This window comes from Marmota flaviventris, chromosome 13 (genome assembly GCF_047511675.1).
Source record: "Marmota flaviventris isolate mMarFla1 chromosome 13, mMarFla1.hap1, whole genome shotgun sequence".
Taxonomy (NCBI): Eukaryota; Metazoa; Chordata; class Mammalia; order Rodentia; family Sciuridae; genus Marmota; species Marmota flaviventris.
This window is the reverse complement of record NC_092510.1, coordinates 99129770-99145865: the sequence shown is the minus strand read 5'-3', so window position 1 is coordinate 99145865 and position 16096 is coordinate 99129770. Positions and strand designations below refer to the sequence as shown.

Genomic DNA, 16096 nt, shown 5'->3' with positions numbered 1-16096 from the left:
GGGCCTCTCTGAGCTTCGTGTCTTTATCTGTAAATGGGGACACTATTACCTGCCTGCTCTGCCCATCGTGTTGTTAATACGAGTATCTGGGGCCTCAGCCGCAGCCCGTCCCACACACCTGGCAGGTGTCAGCCTGAGTTCTCACCACCAACCCGGGGGGTCAGGCTCGGGAGAGGGTGGGGGACTGGAGCACAGAACTTCCACCGGGGAGAAGCCCCCTGGGCAGAGGGAGGACCCCTGGGGAACAGGCCTGCAGAGGGCCACCAGCCTGCAGCACCCTCTGGGTACAAGCACAGGGGTGTCCCTGCTGGCCTTGCCAAGTGCCGGGCCCGCCTTGCCTCGGTCCTTTGGATGGTCAGCGAGCCGTTCTGCAGCCAGTGGCGGGCACGGCTGCGGGGCAGCGGAAGGCCATCTTTGGTCCAGCGGATGTCTGGCGCTGGGTCTCCATGGACCACACAATCCAGCCGGATGCTGCCCCCTACAGGCTCCACCAGGTAGGAGAAGGCCTCTCCTTGTAGGACCGGAGCCTCTGCAGGGGGTGACATCACGTGAGTGGTCAGGAGGGAGGCTCCCTGAGGGTCAACCTCCCATAAACCCACCCCACAGGCCCGCCTCCAGGGGCTCCAGGGCTCCTGATGGCCCCGGCTCTGTATAGTCAACGGGTTGGGAGGGCAAACAGCTTCCCTGTCCTGGGTCACATCACATAGCCATGCCAGGGCCACCAGGAACTGTGCTGAGAAGAATTTGAAGCTCAGTGGGGATTGTGGTGGACTAGCGATGCCTGAGACAGGCACAGGCAGGGACACAGCACAGGCCGAGTGTGCCAGCCGTGGAGGACCCGCCAGGCACTTTGGCGAACCAGAGCTACAGGAAAACAAGAAGGCGCACAGCAAAGCCAAGAGAGCGGGTGTGGGCAGTGGGCGGAGGGCGTGCCTCCCAGCACCAGGCCCCAGGTTCCATCCCCAGCACCACGAGGGGCGGGGGGCGGGAGGGAGCACAGCAAGTCTCAGAGCACTGCTGGGCACTCTGCCGCCTTCCATCCTGGTCCCTGACACGGAACCTACTCTAAGACCTGCAGGGGTGCCCTGGTGCCTCCTGAAGTTGAGCAAAGAGGTGACAAGGTCCCTGGGCTGCCCCTAGTGGAGCAAGGCTAAAGAGGACAGGTGGCAGGCTACGCGCCTCGGGCACTTCTCCACCAGGCTGCCCTGGCCCCTGTGCCCTCCTCCGTCCCTGCTGCTGTCCACATGCAGGTAGGCCCATCGCTGAGTGTGAAAACACAGCCACTGGGAGGACAGGGCCTGGCCTCTTGGGAAAGCCACAGGCTGGGGTGCACAGAGGCCTCGAGACAGCCGCGGGCTGGCCCTACCCTTCACGTGGACGAAGCTGACCGCCTGCACGCGGCCCACTCTGTTCTCAGCCCAGCAGACGTAGGTCCCGCTGTCCTCTTTGGTGACGGCCGCCCGCTGCAGGGTGCTGCCCCCGTCCTGCTCAGACACCCCATCTGTGGTAGAGAAAGAGGTGGCCCAGTGTGGGAGCCTTTCTCCCTGAGATTCCACCCAGGCCTGGGTGCCCAGCAGGCGCTTAATAAGGACACAGCAATGGAAAGGAGTGTCCCTCCACCCTGGACGTGGGAGTCGCAGGGCCCGGAGGCTGTGGTGAAAGAGCCTGCGCACCCCAGAGAGAGCTGCACCCGAGCAGCTAGGGCCAGGCCTCGGGGGGCCATCACCGTGTGGCCACAGAGCACCGCCATTTCCCTACAGAGGGGTCCCAGCGGGTGCCGTCTTCCTGTCTGTGGCCCCACACTGGCTGCACACCAGGGACAGGACAGGCGTCACCACCCCTGAGGCATTCGCTCTGGACAAGGCCCGGCGCCAAGCGCGGCTCCTGCATCCTGTCAGCCTGGCCCCGGGCTCCTGGTCCTCCCCTTTCCCAGATGAAGCAGCTGCGAGGGCGGCCCACCAAGTTCTGCCCCCCAGAAAGGGCAGGGCCTGGCAACCACCACTGTGCCAAGGTGTGTCACAGACCTGACCTGGGGGGGCTCAGCAACTCAGCAATTCACCTCCCTGAAGGTCACCTGGATCCCAGGTGGGAGGACAGATCCCCCAACACCCTGAGGGTCCCGCCATGGGAGCAGCAGCCCTGGCTGGACGCAGGCCCTTGCTGGCCCGAGCCCTCTGGTTTGAGTCTCCCCGGGGCTTCCTGCCAGCTCGGATACATGGCCTGTCCCGTGCAGACACGCAGGTCTGCCCTGTGTCCCTGGAAACCAGATCCGGAAGCCACGGGCTCTCAGACAACTTCCTGTCCAGTAGGCAGGTCTCCAGCCCATCCCCACACCCTGCCACTGTCCTACCACCCCCACACAGACCTGTGACGGGCCGGTCATTGATGGTCCAGCCAAGGCGGGGGGTTGGGCTGCCACGGGCCGCACAGCGAAGCCACAGCCTGTCCCCGAGGCGCAGGCTGCGGTCCCCAGGCAGGGTGGTGAAGACAGGCAGCGCCAGGATGGTGAGGTGCACTCGGCGGCGGGCCCGGCCCACGGCGTTCTCTGCTGTACAAGTGTAAGTGCCGGCGTCCTGGCCCTGTGGGCAAGAGAGGTGCCAGCCTGAAATCTGACCCCTGGCACCGTGCCCCTGTGGACCCATCCCCTGCATGTTCCCAAGGAACATCCAGCCCAGAGAAGTGGAGTGACCTGCCCACGATCACACAGCTAGCTACCGGAGGTCCCCACCACTGTGCCCTGAACCCACTACAGCTTTCATAGGGCTGTGCTCCTTTGCCATCCAATCCTGCCACAAGACACAAACGACAGGAACCAACCGCTCCTGTTTACTGAGCACCTACTAACTGCTGGGCTCTATGTTCAGAGCCAGACCTGCTGCACCTCATCCATACTTGAAAGACCCCGGGGCAGGCCCTACTTTTGGTGCCTTTGCGGAGAGGGCCCAGAGGCTCTGAGGGGAGGCGTTCTGGGGAGCGCTGAACAGGGTGGGGCACCTCCACTGCATGCCTAGCTCCCTTGGCCTGGCAGCCGGCACCCCATGCAGCCCCCCCAGCCCATTTGCAATTACAGAATGTGCTGAGTGCTGATGAGGAGGCCGTGGGGGTCCCACCCACGGCCTGGCTCACCCCCCCACTGACCACGGGAATGGTGTACACCAAGGCCCTGCCAATCCCCCTGCCCCCGGAGCTGGTGACGAAGGTAGGGTCAGTACTGATTGTGCCTCTTAGCCACGATGTATCTTGGGACGATTAAGTTTTGTCATCAGTGGGTGGTAGCACAGGTCTCCTCCATTTCCTGGGGTAAGAGCTGCGCGGGGCTCTGTGAGAGCGTGGCACACGGGGGCTCAGCAGGAGCCTGCGGCTCCTAGATGGTGACATCATTCCCCTCCTGCTCCTTGGCCGGGGCCCTCACCTCCGAGTTCTTCACCAGCAGCTCCCCAGAAGGCTGGACGCTGACCCTGCCCCCGGCTGCAGACACGGGCTGGCCATCCTTCTCCCAGGTGATGTCGGGCTCAGGGCTGCCCCTGGCCACGCAGGGCAGGAGGGCATGGGAGCCCTCAGGGGCAGACAGGTCCGGGAGGCTGTTCTCGATCACGGGGGGGACTGTGGGGAGAGGGAGGTCCACTTGGGAATGGGTCGGAGCCTTGGCCTTTGGCAGGGCCCTCAGCACTCCCTATCAGCTGCCCCACCAACTTCCCATTTTGAGGTCATTTAGAGGTCATGGCCCGTGGCCTGGACGAGTGGGGCCCTGAGTGTGGGAAGCCATGCCGGGGGCCTGCTGCACACATGCGGTGACCCGGAGCTCCGGCCCAGGGGCGAAGCAGCTTCCCTTGGGCACAGACCCTGAGGAGGGCAGCTCCAGGATCAAAAGCAGAACAGTCATCGTGAGGCCCACGTGAGGCCTGGGCAGGGGGAGCCAGGCTGGGGCTGGGGCACATGGCCTTAGGCTCATGTGGTGACCAACAGCCACGCGGCAGGTCACCAGGGAGAGAAGCAGGCCAGACAAAGGGGCTGGGAGGAGGCCTGGAGCCAGGGCATCTTCTGCGCTCACAGAAAAGTTGGGTCCCAACGCGCTAGGCTGCCCAAGGGACCGCCACCAGGAAGCCCCGAGAGCAGGCCTGGGACTAGAGCGTGACGCCCACACTGAGCCTCCTTGGCCCAGCGCCAGTCTCTGCCAGGGCAGGAGTTTACGTCTGAAGCCACGTGGTACAACAGAGATGTGTCCCTGAGCCCCCCTAGAGCCACAGGCCGTGCTGGGGTGGGTGTGCCCTGTCTGGGCCCAGAGCCGGGCAGGGGCAGGAGCTCGCAGCAGCCCCCAGGCCTTTGGCTGCCGGGGACCCCCCAGGCCCACCTTGCACCACCAGCCGCGTCTTCCCCATGGCGCTGCCCACCCCGTTCTGGGCGAGGCAGAAGTAGTTCCCAGCATCCTCGGGACGGGCGTGGATAATCTGCAGCTGTCCCCCGGGTAGGACCTGGGTCCTCACACCTGGATGTGATGGGAGGAAATGAGGGCCAGTGGCTGGAATAGGGGGGCCCTGAGGAGGCAGCTTGAGTGTCGCTGACAGGTATCAATGGGGGGCCCAGGGTGGCAGATGGGCAAGGAGGCCTGGCGCGGAGCCAGCTGAGCCGGCCTTTCCTGACCCCCGGCTCAGCACTGAGCTCCCAGGTGGCTCTCAGGCTGCGGTGCCAGGAGACAGGAGGGCAGGAGCGACACCAGAGCAGGGGGTCGGGACGTGCCTCTGGGCCGGGGGGGCTTTGTGGGACCTCTTGGCAGGGCTGGGGTGTCCTGGGGCCTGGAGAGGACGTCTTCCTCCCCTTGCTGCTGCGGGACTCACCTGTGGGGAGGCTGAGCCCCTCCTTCTGCCAGGTGACACTCGGCCGGGGGACCCCTGAGGCCTCACAGGGCAGCAACGCCTCCTCCCCTGCCACGACCCGAACCTCGCTGGGCAGCGGCTTCACCACAGGGGACGCTGAAGAGGCACAGGGGACAGAGGTTCCTGGGGACACTGCTAACACCAGCCCCACCAGCAGGGAGCCTCTCAGGACCAGGGAGAGAGGCTGATAAAGGGAGTGGGTTTCACAAAATCTTTGTAGCAAGAGCGCGTAGGCGCCGGGCGCCGGCTCCACTTTCCTGAAGACTCCCGCGAGGGACTCAGATCAGGGGCAGGACCAGGCGTCCGGGACCGAGGGCCCCCCTTCACCCCCGCCCACTGCCGCCAGCTGTCCACCCACCCCCTGTCCCGGGACCCTTACCGTGCACAGCAAGGACCACGTGTTTGCGCGCCACGCCGGCAGAGTTGCGGGCAGTACAGGTGTAGCGGCCGGCATGGATGGGGAGGGCCTGCCTGATCTCCAGGGCACCTGCGGGTGGAAACGGTGCCCGGAGGATGAAGGGATTGGGGACAGAGGTGCCCGGCTCAACTGCAACCCCTGCCCCCTTGTTAACAGCACGGGGATGAGAGGCATGGGACCTGGGTTCTAGGCCTGCCTCTGTCCCTGCCTGGGGCACCACTGCGAGCAAGTCCCTCCACCCTCTGGGCCTGTTTCCCCACGTGCACAGTGAAGAATCAACCAGATGGTCTCTGGAAACTCACGGCCCTCCCGGAGTCTCTGGCCCAGGGTTCCACTGCTGTTCTCACCTTGCTCTGCTAAGACCCCACCTCCTCCAGGAGGCCTCCCAGGATTGCTGCCTCCCCTGTCCTCCCCACATCCCCCCTTAGCCCAGGGTCCCCAGCAAGCACCGTTTTAACCTTCTCAGAATGCAGGCTGCACCCCAGCTGGTGAGCAAAGAGGCCTCTAAAGTGTCCACTGGGGGCCCCTGAGGGCCTGCTGGGCAGGCAAGGGGAGCAAGGCCCGCTGGCCTCTGGACTACCCCGTGGTCTCGCCCCAGCTGCTTGATTTTCACTGCTGGCTTGGAGCACCCACTAGTGGGAGGGGAGGGTTCTGTTGTTTCCAACAGCTTGAAGAGCACCCTTCTAGCCAGAGGCCCCAGACCGTAGGATTTCACTAACCCACAATAAATCAAGTTATGGGGGAGTCCCCATAAAGTGGCTCACTTGTTATGTTGACAAAGACATCTAAGACGTCACCACCTACTGTCCTACCACCAGCTTGATTTCATCAAAAGGAACTTTTAATACCCCAAGATCAAGAGCACAACTTCCTAAGAAAGGCAACGCCCCTCATGGGATACAACTGGCCGTAAGGAGCTCTGGGCCACTGTCATGGACAGCACCGACCTGCCCAGGAGCCGCGGGGCACCACAGAGGGGCTCTCCCTAGCGCAGGGCAGGGACGGAGGCTGGCGGGGTGAGGCTGGGGACGGGGAGCTGGACGCGCTCTCCACCCTGTTGCACCACCTGGGCTCCTTCTCCTGCTGGCCCTCACTCACCTGAAGGCAGGACGCGGTAGCCGCTCCCCCTCGCCCCCAGCTGGGACCCTGCCTTGCTCCAGGACACGACTGGGGCCGGCACGCCTGCGCTGTGGCACGTGAGGATCACAGGTGCCATCCTGGCTGCCGTGAAGTCCGTCCGGTCATCTGCGATGGTGGGTGGCACTGGAACCCAAGGAGAGGTTTGAGGCCCTGCCGAGCGCGTGGGGACACACAGCCGCCAGGGCAGGGGATGATAACTGTAGACGTGACATTGCTGATGAAGGCCAGGCACTGGATGTGGGCAGAGGCACATCTGCTCACTGGGGAAATACCCCCGGGGCATGGGAGGGTCTTGAAGAGCCTTCTGCAGAGAGCTGGCCCGAGGAACTCGGGGGCTGTAGGAGAGGGGGCTTGGCAGGGCTCACTGGGCCAGACTGCAAGAGGCCAGAGACGGCCTCCAGGACACGGCGTTAAACCTGAGATCTGAAGCAAGAGCAGGTGCTGGCTGGGTAGAGGGTACGGCGTGTGCAAAGGTCCCAAGAAAAGGGACAAAGAACCGAGCAGCGCAAGTGGACCGCAGAGGGGGGCGGGTGGTGGGTGAGCTGAACCTGGAGGCTCGGCTGGGCCGGACCACAGGACGCGTGGGCCCAGGTGAGGGCAGTGGGCAGCCGTGGAAAGAGGGACTCCAACCAGGGTGATGACAAGGACACTCTGGGGTGCCACATCGGGTAGGGCAGGGGCCGCCCTGCCAGCTCCCCTGGCCAGGAGCTGTGCGAAGCCGGGGTTGGGCCAGGGTGGAGAGCAGGGCCCAGGAGAGCTTCCTGGAGAGGGCCCTCTGCACCCAGAAGGGCTGGGAGTCTCCGAGTGCAGGGACAGCGCCCGAGGCGTCCCCGCCCCCCTGCACCCCGACTCACCCTGCACAGTCACCCGGTAGGGCCTTCGGGACTCGCCCAGCTCGTTGCTCACCACACACTCAAACTGGGCTGAGTCTTGGGGGCCCGGGGCGGCGAGGAGCAGGGCGTTGGAGGGCAGGAGCCTGCCGGGGACACACGGGGAAGGGCCCGGGGCTGCAGTGGGGCCAGCCTGGCCGACCTGCCTGGCAGTCTGCAAGTGGGAGCCTCACGACCGTTCCCCTCCTGCACCTGCCCCCAGCGTGACTCAGAAGAGGCTTCTAGAAGAGGAGGTTTCAGCTGCAGGCTTGGGGGAGATCTTCACCCCACCCTGTGTTTCTCTGCAGCCCTGCACGTGCTACGGGAACATCTAAATGACTTCTGTGATGACACACCCAAGTCCCCATCGGGAGGCTGAAGGTGTGCTGAGCTCATTTCAGGCATGAACTCCACAGTGTCCCCGTGTCTAACAGGACACAGAGTTGGTGAATCAATTGGCAAAGTGACTCCTGTGACACTCCAATGGTCACTGAGTGACCAGCTCCCACTCCAGCCGCAGGTCTTGTTCTTGGTGTGCTTGCTTGGGCAGTGCTGGGATTGACCCGGGGCCTCAGGCATGCTGGGCCACACTCCCGGCTGCCTCATGTTTGGTTTTGATACACACTTGGCTGTAGGGCCCAAACCCCTTGCCCCATGTCAGGCAACTCTGTCTGCCTGAGTATAAGGACCCTCCCGGGCCTCTGGGGTCTGGTCCTGGCTCAGGAAGACCCGAGCACACACTGCCTGGCTGCTGAATGGCCCTGCTGTGTGAGATGGGCACACCCTCCCCACTGCCTGTGGCTCGGGAAGGCCCAGGTCCACCTGCATCCTTACCGGTAGGCGCCCTGCTGCAGGCGGAAGTCCAGCTTCTGTCCATCCTTCCACCAGACCACCAGAGGCTTGGGGGAGCCGCTGGCCTCACAGGGCAGTGAGGCCGGGCTGTGCGCAGTCAGGGTCACATTGGAGGGGCCAGGGGCAATGACTGGAGGCTCTGGGGAGAGGCAGGTGTGGGATGGGGGTCTGGGGCTAAGCCCGGGTTTGGGGTGCTCATTACCACCTTCATCCCGCCTCCCAGGGGCAGCAGGAGAGATGGCAGGGGGACCCCCTAGACTCCACCAGCTGGGGATGGGCTTCTCCTCATGCCTGGCCCCTCTCCTTGAGCGACTCCCCATCAGCCCCAGCCCCAGGCCAGGGCCGTCTAATCTAGAGTGGTCGCCAAGGTGGTGTGTTGGGTTAGGAAGAGAACTTTAATTGCAACACCTAGTTCAGTGATTCGACCTCTGGGGCATGCTTCATGGCTCACCAGAGCAGTGTGTGACGTGTGTGTCAATATAAACACGCAGCCCTCACAGGTGCACGCTCCCAACTTTTTACTAAAGGTTGAGAACATGGGAGACTATGTTGGGAGACTTGGGGGCCGGGGGGCGGCAAGGAGCAAGGCGTTGGAGGGCAGGAGCCTGCCGATGGACACAGGGGGAAGGGCCTGGGGCTGCAGGACAGCCGGGGGAACGCAGGACCAGAAACCCCACAAGGACCGGATGCGGAAGGCAGGGAGCAGGCCCTCCCTAGTGCACCTACCCAAGACCTGGAGGTCACGGCCTTGCCGGTCAGAGCCCGCGGAGTTGGAGGCCAGGCAGAGGTAGTGGCCAGCATCCTGGGTGAGGACTGGCTGGATCCTCAGAGAACCCTCGGGCAGAACTTCCAACCTGGAGCCCAGGGAGGGTTTGCGATGGAGACCCTCAAACAAGTGTGGCGTTGAGAGGGGCTACATCCCTGATTATCTCCAACAAGACCCTCCCTGCCCCAGCTTTCCCAGCAGACCCATCGGACTCAGGACTCAGAGGCTGCTACTCTTTCTGGGCAGGGCACCAGGACTGTGGGGTGACCCTCCCTAAGGGCCAAGGCTGTTCTGCATAATCCCTCCCCCCGCCACAGGTGATTGGACTAGGGATAGACACCTCCCTCAGGCTGGGCCAATGGCTTTCTCTGCCCTGAGAGCTGGACAACTGGGGCCATGACTGGCCTTCCATGTCCCACCTGGAGTTCCCGGGATCCAGTGGCGCCCCATCCTTCCGCCAGCTCACGGCGGGCGGGGGCGTGCCACGGGCCTGGCAGGGCAGCAGGGCGGTCTGGTTCACAGAGGTGTTCACCACAGATGGTCCGGGCTGGATGGTGGGCACAGCTGGGGAGGGCACAGAGGGAGTGGCTGGGAACCCGCGGTGGCTCTACGGGGTGGGCGGGGAGCGGGGCACACTCACTGTGGATCTCCACACGGAAGGCCACACTGGTGCTGCCCGCGTCGTTGTGAGCAGTGCAGCTGTAGTCCCCGCCGTCCGCTGTGCTCAGGGCCTGGAGCTGGAGGAACCTGCCCTCCTCGGGGAACTGCGTGTGGGCGTCTGCCTGCAGAGCCCCACCAAGGTGGGGAGGCCTCGTCAGCACGGGCGGGGCCAGGCCAGCTCTTGGCACCAGCCAGGGAGGACCCACGAGGCTGGACAGTGGCCCCTGCCCCATCCTGGCTGCAGGCCCTGACTCACTGCCCAGCTGAGGTCCTCTGAGGCACTGGGCACCTCTGGGGAGTACCCTGTCCCCGGAGCTCCCACTAGATGACCTGCCACCTTAGTCCACAACTGCAAACAGGCCCCATGTGAGGGTGAGCACAGAGAGCCTCAGTTACTGGCCTTAGGTCACACAGCCACTAGGTACACCTGGAGGGACCATGGAAGAGCCAGGTGTGTGCCTCAGAAGCCCCGTCCACGAAAGGGGGATGACAACAATAACCACAGTGGAGATGTGCGTGGAGCGGGCCTCCGTGGTGGGAACGGAATTCATTGGTTTAGGGGCTGGGTTTCCGGTTTGGCACTCACCTGCAGCAGGACGCCATCTCGGTGCCACTCGATCTTGGGCATGGGCTCTGCCTCCACAGAGCACTCCAGGACCAGCTGGCCAGGGGCCAGGCCAATCACAGAGCGGGGCCCGCGGGGCCCAATGACATTTGGAGGGGCTGGGGGTACAAGAGGAAGTGAGAGGTGGGCCCTCCGCGGCAGACCCATCCTGCCTCCACCCCTAAGCCCCCTACCTTGAACCCTGACCCGGAAACTCTTCTCCACTTTTCCTGCAGGGTTCTCAGCCAGGCAGGTGTACAGCCCAGCATCACTGACCTGTGGACACAGCAGGATGAGCAGCTGCCGCTGGCCCCCACTGCCCGCTGCCAAGCTGGCCTGTTTCTGCTCAGCAAAGGGCCAGATCTGGGCTCCAGTCTGCAGAGGCTGCTGTCCCGCCTCCCAGCCTCCCGCTCCCCCCCGGATTCCTTCTCCACCTCACTCCCGCTCTGAGGATGGAACAGGCTGCTTCTCCCAGGAAGCCCCCCAACTGTACCAGCCCCCCTCTGGCCTGGATGAGGAGTTATCTGGTATCTCCTTCAGTCTGAGTTCTGCAGGGCTGGGAGCACCGAGGGCCCAGTGGGTCGTCTCCACCCCCTCAAACCCCACGCAAAGGACAATGCAGCCTTCCCTTGGCATCTGACCACTGAACTGGGGAAGCTGCAGACCCCCTCCTCCCAGCTCCATCCCACAGCGGGCAGGGACCGGCACCTGCACGGCCTCCACCCGGAGCGCCTGCCCGGCTGAGCTGTGGTTCTCCAGGGCCCGTTCGTCCTTGTGCCAGGTGACGTTGGGTGGGGGCATGCCTTGGGCGTCACACAGGAGCTCCAGGGGGGCTCCCAGGGCTAGCGACAGCTCTGCAGGCTGGCCGGAGTCTTCAATGTAGGGGGGATCTACAACACCCCAGGCTGGGTCAGCCATGCTGCAGGCTGGGGGTCCTCTGCCCCTGCACCATCCAGTGCTGAGAGCAGAGGGGGCCAGAGGCACGTGAGTGGGGGGCTGGGGGGCCTGGAAACATCAGGAGCCATGGGGCCACCTTCCTGGGCAGCTAGTTGTACTTTAGAACCAACGAGGACACAGTGCAGGGGACACAATTGCCACACATTTTTCCAATATAGCCCAACATCAAAATTTAGGGAGGGCTCAGCCCCCAGATTTTGGTGGCTTCTGTTCTCGCTTCTGCTGCCAAAGTTTGGTGGACAAGACAGTGGGACACAGCCCGGAGAACTAGATATCCCGGCCACCGAGCCCCTGCCGGTGGGGCCAGCAAGATGCCCACACAGAACCAAGCCCTCTGAGCCTGCTCCCACCGCCTGTGCTGGCATCCCCAGAGTCCCTTCTCCCTCCGGCCAGAGAGCCCTGGAGGACCGATGACCCACCCATCACGGTCAGCTGGAAACGTCTCCGCGCCTCGCCGGCCTCGCTCACGGCCACGCAGGAGTAGGTCCCTGAGTCGCCAACCCCCACCGTCCACAGCTGCAGGCCAGGCCCCTGCTCCAGGCTCTGCGGCAGGAAGGGCTGCCCATCCTTCACCCACGACACGAGGGGCGGGGGGCTGCCCCGGGCCTCACACGGGAGGACCACCGAGGAGCCACGGGCCACCACGACATCATTCTGGAACTCCACCGGCTCCAGGAAGGGGGGCTCTGTGGAGGGGGAAAGGGCAGGAACCATTTTATTCCACAATAGGCAGCCCTCGCCCCGGACCTTTACACAAACCCTCCCTAATGACCCCATGCCCGCCTCCTGGGCATTGCTCTCACCTCCAATACCCGGCTTCACCCACCAGGGAGCACCCCTGAGTCCCAGAGGCAGGGCAAGCTGCCCTCCCCTGCGGTCCCCCAGCAGCCTCCCCATCCCCTGGTGGAGCTGGGCTGGCCCCTTTGCACCCCGCCGGACACTAGTGCCTGGCAGGGCCCTGGAACAGCTGGATGTCTGACCACTGCTCGTGAGACACACGAGTGAGCAGAATCCAAGGCTGTGGACAAGTCTTGCTCAGCCTCGAAGCCCTGAGGCCAACCCTGGGCAGGGCTCGAGGGCCTTGATCCTCACTCACCAAGGTCAAGGGACCCGTGTGCCCACCCCGGTGCGTACCGAGCACCTGCAGGGTGAAGTTCCTGTCGGCCACTCCTGCCGGGCTCACGGCCACGCAAGTGAAGGTGCCGGAATCTTCCAGGTGCACCTGAGAAATCCTGACCCCAGGCTCCCCAGGTGGGGCGGCGGGCAGGTGGGAGAGAGGCGGGGAGGGAGCTCAATCCAGACGCCCCTCCCCGTGCCAGCCTGTCTCTCAGTGCCCAGCTTCTGTGAAGACCCCTTTCCTGGCCCCCGGATAAACCTGCGCCCTGCCCTTGCTCTGCCCCGTCCCCTCTGGCCCACCCTGCCTGTGGCCAGGGAGCCGTGTGCCCGACCCTGGCAGCGCTGGGGACCTGCCTGGGCTGTCCCCGCCCACTGCTCCACCTTCTGCCCCTCCTCTCCCACGAGCCCCTTTTGCCTGACCTCCCCTCCTCCCAAGCCGCTCTTGTCACAGCGCAGAGATGGCCCTGGTGACCAAGCCGACCACCAGCTCGGGCCTGGCTCCTGCCGTGCAGTGGGTGTCCCTCCTGAACCCGTCTTCCCGCCTGCGCCCCTGGATCTTCTCCCCGGCTGCACCCCTTCCCTGGGTCCTTGGGGGCGTCCTAACCCAAGCAGTGGGTGCAGCCCACTCGCTCTGGGCCGGTTGAGCCAGCCCCAGCGTCCAGTGTCACCCTGCTCTGACAGTCCCCAAACGTCTATCTCCCTGAACTCCAGATGGGAGAGCAGCACTGCCGGCATCACCCTGGACCTCTGAGGAGCCCTCAGCTGCCTGGTCATCAGGATCAAAGTGGAGTCACTTTGGTCAAGGCCACCCACAAAAACAAGCCAAGGAAGGTGGGTCATGAAGGAGGGCTCTCACTCGCCACCGCCCGACAGTGACTGTCACAAGATGCTTCACCAGGAGCACCACTGCGCCCAGAACACACTTGGGCAAGACCAGCTGTCCAACAGGCCGGCGGGCACTGGGGCAGCCGAGTGCCCTTGTGGCCGCGGATCCTGTTTGGAAGCCTCGCAGGCAGCCCTCATTCTCCTTGAAAGTCCCCCGCTTTAGCCTCTTCCAGGACGCTGCCACGCAACAGCTGTTCACAGACAGGCCTCGTCACCTCCTGAGCATCTCCTCTGCTGTCACTTAGGCTGACATCCCCAGGCACTGGGAGAGCGCTGCAGCCTGCTCCCCACAGCGCCCGCTCAGAAAACAGGACTCAGCCTCCCAGGGGACTGAACACCCCAAGTCAGACCCAGCCCGGCGTGGAGTCCAGCCACGCGCCTCGTCTCTTCCGGAACGCGGAACTCCACCAGCCTCTCTCCAAACACGCCTGCGACCTGCCCGTGGCCGCTGCCCTCCCCACACCACGGCTCTGATCCTGGGGGGCTGCAGTGACCGTCTGCCTTCCCAGCTCTGCCCTGGGGCCCCGGCCTGCTGTCCATGCTGCAGCGAGAAGGACCCGAAAGACCCAAGCGACAGCCCCAAGGGTTGATGTGAACAGGTATTTGCGCCCCGTGCTCCTGAGCACCCAGGTGCTCTTGGACCTGCTGTCCCTCTGCCTGCACCTCGTCACCCATCCTGAGCACCTATCCCTGACCACCCTAAAATAGCACCCTCCTTGGCCCCTGCCCCCGCCCCCAGAGCTTGCCCTGCCTATGCCTCCCCAGAGCACACACCGCTGGTGACACGTCCTTCTGTATGCTGATGTTCTGTACCTGCCTGGCCCGTGACACGCAGGGACACGGGTTGTGTCGTGCTCACTGCTCTGTCAGGGCCTGGAACTCTGCGTGGAACAGTAAGCACTTCACAGGGTCGTTGGATGCATGAATTGGCTCAGGCACCTTCTTCCAGAAAGCCCCCCCTGATTTTTTCCACCTGGCCAGGCTGAGTCAGGCAAGACGCGGTGCTTCTGCCCACTCTGTGCCACCCCCAGCAAGCTGTCCGAGCGCTGAGGGCAGAGGACCCTTCCTTTCCAGAGCTCCATCTGGGGGCGGGTCCCCTCTCTCTCCTCACTATCAAATCTGTCTGTTGCTACTATTTTTATTCTAGGACCTGAGCAGAAGCATTTTAAACCAAGCTACCTGTGCGTCTGGGGCCTGCGGCTGGCTGGCCAGTGGCTGAAGCCTGTCCCCTACCTGAGGGTGCGGCCAGAGCTGTGGAGGAGGGTGCGCTGGGAGAGCGGGAGGGGCAGGCCGTCCTTGAGCCAGCTCACGTGGATGGGCGGAGAGCCCCGGACAGGGCACGCCATGGTCACCGTCTCCCCCCGCCTGCTCACCAGGGTCCCTGCGCTGCCTGCTCCCTGATCAATGGTGGGAGGAACTGGGGGAGGCAGAGGAAAGACGGTGATGGGGGCCTGGGGAAAGGGGCTCCCAGGGCACCCAGGGGCCTGCCCAGACCTTCTGCCACCAGCAACCACTGTGTTGGGGGTTCCCAGAGCCTTTTGCACCCCCACGAGGGGTGAGCCGCTGTGTGGCACGGCCTGGCCCCAGCCCTCTCTCGTCTCCCTTTATCCCCAGACTTGGCTGCACCCTGGGCTGGAGGGTGAGGCCGGGAGGCCCAGGAAGGTCAGAGTGGATGTCACCCAGACTTGAACCCAGGTCTCCCTACCGGGCCCTCCTGTCGCCCTCCAGCTGCCCCCATGGGGGCCCCATGTTGGCCGGGCTGCTGTGGCCTGGGACCCGGGGCCTGCTCCTGCCTTGCTCCTACCCAGCACGTTCACGGTGTGCAGCCTGGCGTCCTCCCCAGCCGGGTTGTGGGCCACGCAGGTGTAGGCGCCCGAGTCCGAGGCCCTGAGGCCCTTCAGCACCAAGGAGCCGCCGTCCAGGTAGAACCTGCCGCAGGGAGGTGGGGAGGGATTGCCGGGGACAGGTGCCCGTGGGCCGGAGGCCCTGCCTCCTGGGGAGGGCACATGGGCCTTACCGGAGGTGGGGGCCTGCGCCCTGGCCCAGCGGGCTGCCGTCCTTCAGCCAGGCCACGTGGGGAGGCGGCTGCCCCTCGGCCTCGCAGTCCAGCCGCACCTCCTGCTCCTCCAACACGCTGTGCTCCTGCGCGGTGCCCGAGCTCCTTATCCGGGGGGCCACTGTGACAGGGGCAGCGTGAGGCCCGGGGCCGCGGCAGGGCTACCTTGGGGGTGTTGGAGAGGGGTGGTGGGCGCAGCCTACCCAGCACGGCCACCACGAAGTCCTTGCGAGCCTCGGCCAGGGCGTTCTCCGCCACACAGGTGTAGGTGCCAGCCTGGGCCGGCTGCAGGCCGCTCAGCTGGAGGCGGCCTCCCCGAGAGACCACACCGCGCTCCATGTTGCTTTCTGCAGGGCAGAGAGGGCCGTGAGTGCCCCGCGAGCTCGTGAGCCCGTGGGGAAGCAGGCCCCGGGGCAGGGCTGCTCTTCACACGTCTCAACCTGCCTCAGCTCCTGACCGCGGTTCCTGTCAACCCCCATGTCCTTGCACAGGGACATCTCTCTCCACGGGACCCAGTGTCCAGGACCTGCTGCAGGCCCAGCTCTCACCCCACTCCCACACCTGTCCAGGCTTCTGAGCAGGTGAAGCAGCCACTCACTGACCCCACGTGGGTACCTGGGCTCCCCGGGGCTCTGCTCACTAGCTGGGAGCGCATCCTCCTTCCTCCTCCCCAGACGCCCTTCCACACCCCTGCCCTGAAGCCTCTCTGGCTGCCCGCCCTGTGGTCCACCGGACCTTGTTCTCGTCTGTCCAGCTGGTTTTAGCACAGAATGCCCCGCCAACGTCCTGTGCCTGACCTGGAGCCCGGGAGCCCCTGGCAGCCTCCCCCGGGCCTCAGCCTGCACTAGGCAGAGCACGTCCCTGTCTGGCGGGGGCTGACTGAGGCCCCCATGCCGGCG

General features: G+C 64.7%; 1 protein-coding gene across 1 annotated transcript in view; it reads right to left on the bottom strand.

The window, feature by feature from the left end:
* Hmcn2 (hemicentin 2) overlaps positions 1 to 16096 on the bottom strand; it is a 122287-nt gene that overhangs the window by 18021 nt on the left and 88170 nt on the right. The window contains exons 63-84 of the mRNA XM_027945383.2: positions 15401 to 15544; positions 15159 to 15318; positions 14946 to 15070; positions 14375 to 14558; positions 12275 to 12372; positions 11560 to 11826; positions 10892 to 11073; positions 10378 to 10459; positions 10166 to 10302; positions 9560 to 9701; positions 9339 to 9483; positions 8880 to 9007; positions 8136 to 8292; positions 7287 to 7408; positions 6391 to 6555; positions 5254 to 5361; positions 4836 to 4970; positions 4352 to 4486; positions 3413 to 3603; positions 2366 to 2579; positions 1367 to 1501; positions 339 to 529 (exon numbers count right to left, since the gene is read on the bottom strand). Coding sequence (XP_027801184.2) covers positions 339 to 529; positions 1367 to 1501; positions 2366 to 2579; positions 3413 to 3603; positions 4352 to 4486; positions 4836 to 4970; positions 5254 to 5361; positions 6391 to 6555; positions 7287 to 7408; positions 8136 to 8292; positions 8880 to 9007; positions 9339 to 9483; positions 9560 to 9701; positions 10166 to 10302; positions 10378 to 10459; positions 10892 to 11073; positions 11560 to 11826; positions 12275 to 12372; positions 14375 to 14558; positions 14946 to 15070; positions 15159 to 15318; positions 15401 to 15544 — 3347 coding nt within the window. The remainder of the gene's footprint in view (positions 1 to 338; positions 530 to 1366; positions 1502 to 2365; positions 2580 to 3412; positions 3604 to 4351; positions 4487 to 4835; positions 4971 to 5253; positions 5362 to 6390; positions 6556 to 7286; positions 7409 to 8135; positions 8293 to 8879; positions 9008 to 9338; positions 9484 to 9559; positions 9702 to 10165; positions 10303 to 10377; positions 10460 to 10891; positions 11074 to 11559; positions 11827 to 12274; positions 12373 to 14374; positions 14559 to 14945; positions 15071 to 15158; positions 15319 to 15400; positions 15545 to 16096) is intronic.